The 9829-nt window shown below is 41.6% G+C and overlaps 1 protein-coding gene across 1 annotated transcript; it reads right to left on the reverse strand.

Moving 5' to 3' along the window:
- Positions 1-902: 902 nt before the first annotated feature.
- On the reverse strand, positions 903-9309 carry LOC123114297 (probable acyl-activating enzyme 16, chloroplastic). Its single transcript, XM_044535725.1, has 18 exons — positions 8807-9309; positions 7872-8063; positions 7503-7617; positions 7041-7128; positions 6130-6350; positions 5464-5582; positions 5109-5258; positions 4683-4750; positions 4284-4389; positions 3950-4108; positions 3772-3825; positions 3625-3705; positions 2499-2636; positions 2108-2267; positions 1835-1914; positions 1397-1539; positions 1107-1164; positions 903-1005 (listed from the first exon to the last, which is right to left on the reverse strand). Exons 1-18 carry the CDS (start codon positions 9014-9016, stop codon positions 913-915), a joined length of 2235 nt encoding a protein of 744 aa, XP_044391660.1. The 5' UTR covers positions 9017-9309; the 3' UTR covers positions 903-912.
- Between the last annotated feature and the right edge of the window lie 520 nt (positions 9310-9829).

Here is a 9829-nt window from a genome sequence, read left to right on the forward strand (position 1 = left end):
TTGTCGGCATAGAATGGGAGAACGAAGAGATGGGTAAAGTGGAAGATGAAGCAGAGTTCGTTGCCGTGGTCGCCAAAGGTGGGACGGTGGCCCAGCGCCGGCGGGCACGCAAGGCGGCAGCGGTGGAAGGCGCCGCGGCCGGCGGTGCCAACATGTGGGCTGCCCTTGGCGATGACGACCCTGGCCACGGTGCCGCCTACGGCCGGAAGCACAGGAAAGCTGCCGCCGAGGTAGAGGAGGAGAAAGCGCCGGCCCATAATGTCGACGTGAGCGCATGTTCAGGTTCAGGTGATGGTGGCGCCAAGCCGGCGAAACGTGGCAAGAAGACCAAGAAGAAGAAGAAATGTGCCGTCGTCGAGGCCGAGGGCAGGAAGCAGACGGCCACCATGGACGACGGAGAGGTCAAGGCCGAGGCCGAGGACAAGAAGCAGGCAGTGGCAGTCACCGTGGACGATGGTGATGGTGGCTGCCGGGCTGTGGCCAGGGCGGTCGTCGCGGCGGCGGTCATCGCTCTGTGGTGCCGGCTCGTGTCCCCCTTCTGAGGCGTGATCCGGCCATGCCAAGCACTAACCAGCAAGCATTTTACTTGAATACAGTAGTAATGTACGTAGCTATGGTTGATGTAATTAGAAGATTGATTTTTCACTGTGGCAAGCCATAGATTTGGGTTTTGAGTGATACTACCAAACTCTGTTAAATGTATACATATTTTTTTTTCTTCACATTATCGAAAAAATACATGTTTTTTCAACTTATTACGGCCTCTGCAATTGCTTTGCTTCTGCTTCTTTTATTTCACACCCAATTTTCAGTACAGATTCGCATCAAACAGAGCACAGCCCGGAGTGATCGCCTTGTTTGCGCTGCCCTGGGTCCACATCTCACTTTTTTTTTTTTTTTTGAGCAAACATCTCACTTGTACAAGGCTTCAATCTCACTCTGATACTTGGCCGCCACTTTGTCCCTTCTTATTTTCATGGTTGGTGTCATCAAACCATTATCAATCTGAATAACAAGATCACGCAAAGCTTGTAAGTAAATAGTAAAGTAGCTACTTAATAATTAGCCAGCGAAAACTCCCAGTGTGCTGTTCTAGAAAATCTTACCGTAAATGGTTCGTCGACAACAAGAATAGGGCCAATCTGGAATGAGCAACCAGCCATCCTGACATGAATTAACAAACTAATTCAATTCTACTACGAGACATTTGACCGACGAGACTCAGTTCACAATGACAAAATTTATAAAATCCTAAAATACAGTGAACGATTCAATTCTACCACGGTTTTGGAACGTCTCCAGATTAGCTAAAAGGTCTCCATTATGATAGCCAATGAACTATCAAGGAAGATAGGGTTATCTGAACAAATCAAATAGCAAAGCGCTCAACTCTTACCAAGTTTTCAGCTCAGCATATAACAAGCTCATGACCATATCTTTGGCTAGCCCGTTGTTCCCATCAAGGCTAGACTTTCTTTTTGCTGCTGCCACGACTTCGTCATTGTTGGGAACAATAATAGCACCGAGGCGCCGCCGATCCTATGTAAAGAACAAATAACAAAGTTCATGACTTCACCAGTGGTACTGATGATCTATTTCATCACTGCAATATCTAAATCAAATCATGTTATGATAAATCTTTTCATGAACGAAAACACACCGCATGGTTTCAAATAATGGTCTGGCAGTTCCAAAAACCATTTTCCCTATCACTTGAGGAATTCTATTTTCCCACAGGCCATGTCAAGGAGCATCAATTGGCCATAGTAATGATCATAATATAACACATAGTATGATTTATGTAGCAATTGTGTGGTTATGCTTCTTGCCCTACCTGGCCAATAACCATTATCTGATCAATCAAGCTACTTCTGCTTGCTGCTTCCTCAAGCTCAGCAGGTTCAACATTTTCTCCTGAAAATTGGAACATTCAAGCACAATCAGATCTAGTAAACATCCAAGTGCCGTCAGATATAACTAGAGTTACATGATATCCAGCTACATACGAATGAATTGATTTCCAGAGTACAACATCAGTATAGAAAGAAGTCGAATGTCATAATCAACGTACAGAGATAACAGTAAATAGATCTTACATAATACATACCTGTAGTGAGAACTATTGTATCCTTTGCACGCCCTTCAAGAACAAGCATCCCTCCACACTTTCGACTAGGACCTGTGGCATGGTGAGGTGCAATCCAACCTATATCTCCAGTGTTGAACCAACCTTCTAGATCCAAAGCTTTATTTGTAGCAGATGGATTCTGTGACAACCAAAGTTTTAGGAGATCATAAATGAGAACCTTCTAAGGAAGAAGAAGGCTTAAATACATAAGCTCAGAGCACATGGTATCTTAACATGGATTGTGAGATTTAGCTAAGTGTCAGACATCAAGGTAAATATGTTTATTTCACCAAGTAATATGTTTACAGAAGGCCGGTTTCTTTTATATTTGACAGTTCATTCGTATTGGTAAAAAGTGAATAGATAGAACCTTATAATATCCCTTCATTACTGGCAGTCCTTTAATCTTCACAATCCCCTTTGAACCATCTGGGAGCACCTCACCGGTCTCTATGTCCACGATCTTGATTTCTGTATGCTTTATTGGGTGGCCAACTGTGCCAAGAACCTTGTTACATCAACTGATTATGTTAGTACAAGAGCACAAATGGGAGGCAAATCACGCACATTTGTCTAATGAGAAATGTGGAGATTATTTTGATGGTACTATACTACCCAAGCGGTTACAAGTTGGCAATCAGTTGAAATCACACACAAAAATGTCCAGGAAGCCAAGAAGCAAAAGATTAGCACCAAATATAGCACCAGAATTATCATGTTCTGTTGTCCTTAGAAACTGAATATCCAGCATGAAGATATGCTCCTTTATAAAAAGACAAAAATTGCGAGAACATTTTATGCATTTCACAGGCAAGATCTGAGTTTATCTCTTTTCTGGGAGCAAGAATGTGTTATCTGAAGAATACCAATAACATTGTTCCTCTCTTTTTGCCCATTTTCAAGGATTCAGTACCAAATTATGCAAGATTTAACTCACTATATGATCTTGTTATCTGTTGCTTTCCCCAATGAGTAAAACAATTTATAATATTTCCGGTAATTGCCTTTGGCTCCTAGGTGCATATGCACCCATTGTCGAAATACACATTTCGAAAAGTTGAAAAATTCAGAACAAAAACCCCGCGTGTATATCCGTACATTTTATGTGCGTGCACAAGGTTTCAGTGAAAAACGACGTTTTTTGTGGCTTGTGTAAAAAAAGACAATTTCTAATGCTTCATTCTAACTATTCACGAGACATTTCTTTATCTTTTTTACACAAGCCACAAAAAACGTCGTTTTTCACTAAAACCTTGTGCACGCACATAAAATGTCCGGATATACACGTGGGATTTTTGTTTCGGATTTTTCAACTTTTCGAAATGTGTATTTCGACAATGGGTGCATATGCACCTAGGAGCCAAAACGCCGCTCTCTAATATTTCTTATTAAATATAAAACCAACAGGGGAACCAACAGTTTATTATGCAACATACCAAAAGATCAGACTATAAATGCATATAATATATAGAAACAAGTCCTGTGGAACCTCTTACGTTACAGAATGGCCGTCTAGCAGCTACAACAGGGGAAGTCTCTGTTAGACCGTAGCCATTTTGCACTTTGATACCAATAGCCTGGAAGAGAACAATATCGGTGAAAGGATGTTAATATAAGAAGTTTATTTATCGCCAATCCTCTACCTCAAAAAACTTGTCAACATGCATCGGAAGACTTCCTCCACCACTAATACCAGCCTGCAAATTATCACAGAAACCATAGAATTAGTAAGTATGCAAAAATTTAGGGAGCTCACACTCAAAACTGCACAAAGATTATCGAGGTAGCACAGAAATAGGCACGCAGGCAAAATAAATGTACCTTCGAAATTCCGATGGAAGAATGGATTTTCTTGTAGACTAACATCTTTGCCAGATTATGTAAAGGCCACAAAAGAGCAGCGACGATTCTTGCCCGTAGATAATTGAACATGTAGAAAATGAATGATTGCTTGACAGGACTGTTTGATAAGACTGTTCCCTTTCCAGAATAACAGAAAAAGAAGACAGAAAAAGGAAAATTGACTCAGCTACACGCAGAATCCAATGGGATTTATAGAGAACATCCAGTCACCAAAGAATGAGAGGAAGAAAAGATAACGACTTTACTTGCAGCTAAGAGAATGAGGTGACTCATGCTAACTCGGGATTCATACCTCATATATTTTCTTTGCCTCCATAAATAGCAAACTTATCTTGATAAGTGCAAGGGCAACAGTTTTTCGAGCAGGAGAACTAGCAGATATCTGCCTCTGAATCGAACTGTAAAGAGTGAGGAAACATTACAAAATGGATCAAAGACTTTTTTTACATACTGTTGCTAATCACTACTGATCTACAAGAAATATTGATTCATGAATAAAAAATATGATAACGCAAACAAGCCAAAAAAGGATATAATTAAAGATAGATGTTGATAGCAAACAAAAGACGAATATGCTGAGCCGCATTTAGGGCACTACAGAACTGAAGAAATTCTACTATCCAATACCACTGCCTGTAGAACACGTCACAGTTTACATACACAATTTAACATCATAGTCATAGAAACTGACCTGTGCAGAGTTTCATAGACCAGTGGTACAGAGATAATATAATGGGGTTGGTGGAGCTGCAAATCTGCCTATAAAAGAACATAAAGATGTTAACATGAATAAGCAATTTCAGCATCTTGTACAACAGTCAGACAATAAAAGTAGAACAAGTAGAGTACTGCACGCCACACAGAAACCCTGTTGAGCGCATCGTGATACCGCTTTCGCATGAAAATTAGCAGGTCTAGAGTTCTGCAGACTGCACATGTTAGTGCAATGTCCATCACTAAGTTTGCAGCTTTCGGTAGGCTGCTAAATCTATGAAAGCATAACCCATGAGCACATGAATACTACTACGTCGCAATAACTTCTTAATGACATCACTAGGCCTCTTACCAAAACTGACTAAAATGAAGTATTTTATGATGGAAAGCACCAAAATCATACCTTCAGGTGCTTCACAGTAGTGTAAACTTGTTGAATTCCATGAGTGAAGATGAAGTACTCAGTAGAACGCTCGTATGCATGCCAGGGTGGAAGCATGCTTAGGAACCTATCACCAGGTACTGCTGGAACAATATCCCATAAGTTATTTATCTGCAGAACATAAATAGCGTAAAGATTAATGTGGATACAAGATTAAAAAAACTACAGAAGTCAGTTAAAAAAAATCAAGGCGCTTCAGACTTGGGATACTTCTAGAAAATCGAGGAAAACATGATATAAGTAGAGGTTATTGGCTTATTGCACACAGCATAGTATTACTTAAAATTCATTGACAAAATTTCATCATTGCTGAAACCTGATGCAAGAGATTTCGGTGTGTAAGCATCACGCCTTTTGGTGTGCCACCTGTTCCGCTAGTATATATTAGGGTCGCAACGTCTTCTGGACCAATAGCTTCGAAGACGCCTTGCTGACCTGAAAGAAGAAAAAGTTGTAATAAACTACGACATGGTTGGAAGAAGAGGAACCATATTATTGGATGCAAGTTGACTGCTTGAAAGTTCAGAAATAAAAGAAGATTTTTCTACAGAAATAAAAATCTTTAAGAGTTTCCTAGTGACGCCATATTCTGTAAGGAAACAAAATTTAAGTGCTCCTCTTTAAAACAACAGATGCCAAAGCTATTAAGAAAGAAACCAATTGGCGTTGGCTGCAAGGAACTTGAGTGGCAAGCTCTGGATATAACTAAATGACTGAGCCAACCATTAAATAACAAGCTTGCGAAACTAACAAGATTAGGTACATCTATCAATTGTATACTGGTATTGGGATGCTTAGCTTATTGGATGGTAAGACATCTTACATTCTTACATGAAGCAAATGATTAGCAACTTATGTGACATTTGATGTCAGAAATGCAGAAGAAAGTGAAGTAACAAAAATTGGAAGAAACGTACTCCATATATCTTCAGCTAAACATTTCTTGTGATTCATATCACATTATGATATCATGCAAAGATACCTTGCTCGGATAGCTCGCTTGAGTAGCATAATGCATTGCGATTTTCTCGTCCAAGTTCAGTGATATCATTGTAGTCATAAACTGGTATGTCCATCACAGCTTTACTATTTAGGGATGATTTATCACCCCAAAGTAGCACAATGAATCTTGCATTAATCCTTGAAATGAAAGATTCTGCAAGCCGGTTAAAGAATTGAGGACTGTCCACAACAAGTGCAATACTGTGATGGGAAAAAACAATAAAGTCGTATTATAACATGAAAGTAAAAAGTATAAAAATTACAGTGCATAAGCATAAAGATACTGATCATAATACCATGAACTAACAATCCATATTTCTAGAGTCAATGTACTATATACGGCCTGCTATGTTTGAGGCAAAACTTTCCAGATGCAAAACAATAACCAAGCAAGCATACTTTGAGAGATTAAGTTCATGGCAAGCATTGCGCAAGATCATAATAGCATATTATGGACATTTTGGTCCAGTAAAGATTTCAAAATTAGAATGCAGATGTTGTTATTTTTTTCACGAGCTAAGACAGGTCTGATCCGAAAGATGATCCATCCAATTTTTTCTTTAACTATAGATGGCAACATCATGCCAAACTTGCACCTCAAATTCCATATCCCCTTAACAGTCCTCACCTCTCTCAGTTATAATCTCAACATGCCATCAAACAAAATCAGTGGAAGCATTTAAATAGGCATATAAAAATGGTTTATTGCCTTACAAAAGCCAGGTCCTAAATCCTGACAGGCTCGTGGCTCAACAGTTCAAAGGGTAGAAAGAGACAAGTGAATGAAATTTCATTTATGTTGTGCATGACTTAGATTTATACTGGCTCCTAGACTGCATACTCAATCATTAAAAGCAAAACAGAAGAATTTCAAAAGGACTTGAGACTTACCTTTCTGAGTGACTGTATATTTGGAACAGTTCTTCATCGGAAGATTTTGTTCCTCTAACAACATTGATAGCACCAGTAGCCATGATTCCTGGATTGCATGTGTCAGTGGCATGATTACTGATGAACATATATGGTCATCCATTTGAAGACAGTTACATGAACTCCCCTAGATAGCTAACACAACAAATGGTAAGCACATCATTCAAGAAGCTGACATTTATTCAGTTAAGAAAAAAAGCTGGCATTTATTGAGTATCTTTTTTAACAGCAAAATGCATAGCAAAGCCGTTATTATTTGGTTGTTTGCATCATTTTCTCTATGCTAGGAAAGTGTAACAGTTGCACTCGTGTAGAAACTACAAGCTTAAATATAGCAACTCTAGCATTCTGGTGATTTGTGCTCTTCACTTCTTCAGCATACTATATGTTAAACATCTTGAAACCAAAAAAAAGGCAAATTACCTTGATCTGCTACTAGCCACCGACATGAGTTGTCAGCAAAAAGGGCTATCTTTTCATCTGGAGCAACACCAACAACCCGCAGACCATGAGAGAAATCCAATATTTGTTGTTCAAGCTGAATAAAGAACATACGTCAAATAAAATATATTAAAAAAACAAGGATTGCCAACTGCACAAAGGGATTGGAACTACATAGTATATTGAAACAGTATTGAAGTGCATATGCAAGTTGCAGTCCACTGCACAAGATTTTAAGTAGTTTTTGGCAACAAAAGAAACAGCATATGTAAGCCTAACTATGCCTATTTCAAGAGAAAATGTCTTAGATAATCAGGCACCAACAGAAGGTTATGGTGGTTCAACAAGTACCTGCTTATAAGTCAATTCAGACGGAGGATCATGATAAGGGTCCACCAGAGCTACACGGTCAGCATATTTTTCTGCTGCTGTCCTCCAAATATCTGGAACGGCCTTCCACTCATGCACAGCCAATTCATTTCCACCAGGCAATAGAGCACTATCAAGAAACGGAGAGCACTTTCTGCGAGCCGGGATTTGTACCTGCAATGTGGATATATGGAAGTATCAGGCAAAAATTTCACATGCGGAGCCCAAACTCTGTACGACTGATGCAGAACATGCCTACTTTGTAAAACTATTATTCTCCTGCATTCACAACACTGAAAGACTGATCACGCAGACAGTTAAAACCTGACCATGTCCAGCCATGGAATTCATTCGCAATTCGATGCACGCAATAAAAGGCAGACTCCGGCAGAGCTATGGAGAACCAGTGTTATTTTTGACTACCGCAGCTCAGTTACGCCCCGTTAATGGCCATGGATTATGACTTCTCTGGCTCTGTTGCGGCGCTCTGTCGCAGCACCGATTCGACGGCGACTGACACCAGGTAAAAGCTACCCTTTTGCACCCCTTTGTTTTCACACGTGGAGTCCAAACTCTGTACTTACTCCTGATGCAAATCATGCTTATCTTGTTGCTTCACAACACTGAAAGACTCGCGATGACTGGCAGCCGGTGAAAGCTACCCTTTTGCACCCCCCCCCCCCCTAGTTTTTCAGGCTGAATTAATTACAATTCTCTCTTTTTTTAGAGAAATTCTACCCCTTTTTTCTGAGAGAAAATTTGTTCCTCTTTTGGCGGAGGCAAATCGGCCCCAAAAGCTTAACGAGGTTGTTATTATTGCTTTCTCTGAAAAAGGGAGATGCCTGTCCTGACAATTTGGAGGCCGCTTGAAATCTACGAGAAATTTAGGAGATGGAGTGACGGACAGGGGGACTAACCGCGGAGCCGCCGGCGGAGGTTTGCGGAGGGGGGGTGGCGCCCGCGCACCGGGGCACGCAGACGCGGTCAGCGCCGCCACGCCGCCTCGCCGAGGAGGCGAGCAGGCCGGGCCGGCGCCGGAGCGGCAGGGCGGCCGGGCGGGGCGGGAGGAGGAGGAGGCGCGGCGGCGGGCGGAGCGCCGCCATTTGGCCGGAGGAGGCGAGGAGCATCGCGCCGAGGAAGGAGCGGGCGGCCTCTCCGGACCGGACTGGAACAAGGGAGTGTCCGTGTCTCACCCACGGGAGGGAGGGGACACGTGCGCGGGCGGCCCCGTAGTCGTAGTAGATAGAGAGGAGAGATGGCGACAGCGGCGGAGGAGTCGAGGCTCAGTTGCGGCGTGGGGCGGTGCGGGACGGACGGAACGAGGCGGCGGCGGCGGCGCCGGCAGCGTACCGTTGGTCCCTCGGATCCCCTTCCGAGGGCTGGATTTGTTTCCAACAACAAAAAAACTCTGGATTTGTTTGGTTTGAGGTGACTCATTCCTGCCATCCTATATGGATTTAAGATGATTGATGATGGTTGTAACTTCACCCTCGTGGCATCTCTTGAATCCTAGGGACGTGTGATTCTCGACATTAATTGATGGAACAAAGTTTCGCTGGACAGAAGAATTGTAGTGGACGAATCATGTGTTCAGACGAGGTTCTCATTGTTAGGTTAAATTTAATTTTGTTTAATTTTGTAATAGCCATGCTACAACATCCTCTATTAAACTTCATAAATCCTAGCAATTTGTAGTTCCAAACCATCTCTTGTGATATCTCCACAAACATCAGATTGACAGCTAACCTACGCTAGAAGAAAAAAGCCACAATCCAATCACCCGCATGCTACATGCAGGCAAGCAACTACAAAATGATCCAGTGAAACTACCTAGCTCTTTCCCAATGTCTACAATTCCAATGAATAAAGTTAACATCCTACAGACATGCATGGCATCCATACATCCACAACGATACACACCAACTAATACATCTTTCATC

Source organism: Triticum aestivum, chromosome 5B (assembly GCF_018294505.1).
Source record: "Triticum aestivum cultivar Chinese Spring chromosome 5B, IWGSC CS RefSeq v2.1, whole genome shotgun sequence".
In the NCBI taxonomy this organism is placed as follows: Eukaryota; Viridiplantae; Streptophyta; class Magnoliopsida; order Poales; family Poaceae; genus Triticum; species Triticum aestivum.

Excerpts from the sequence above, each read along its gene's own strand:
- LOC123114297 (XM_044535725.1), bottom strand. The coding sequence starts at position 9,016 with ATGCTCCTCGCCTCCTCCGGCCAAATGGCGGCGCTCCGCCCGCCGCCG. Across the intron at positions 4,751-5,108 it reads CTACTGTGAAGCACCTGAAG|GCAGATTTGCAGCTCCACCA; the intron begins GTATGATTTTGG and ends GTTCTTTTATAG. Across the intron at positions 2,637-3,624 it reads CTAGACGGCCATTCTGTAAC|GTTCTTGGCACAGTTGGCCA; the intron begins GTAAGAGGTTCC and ends TGATGTAACAAG.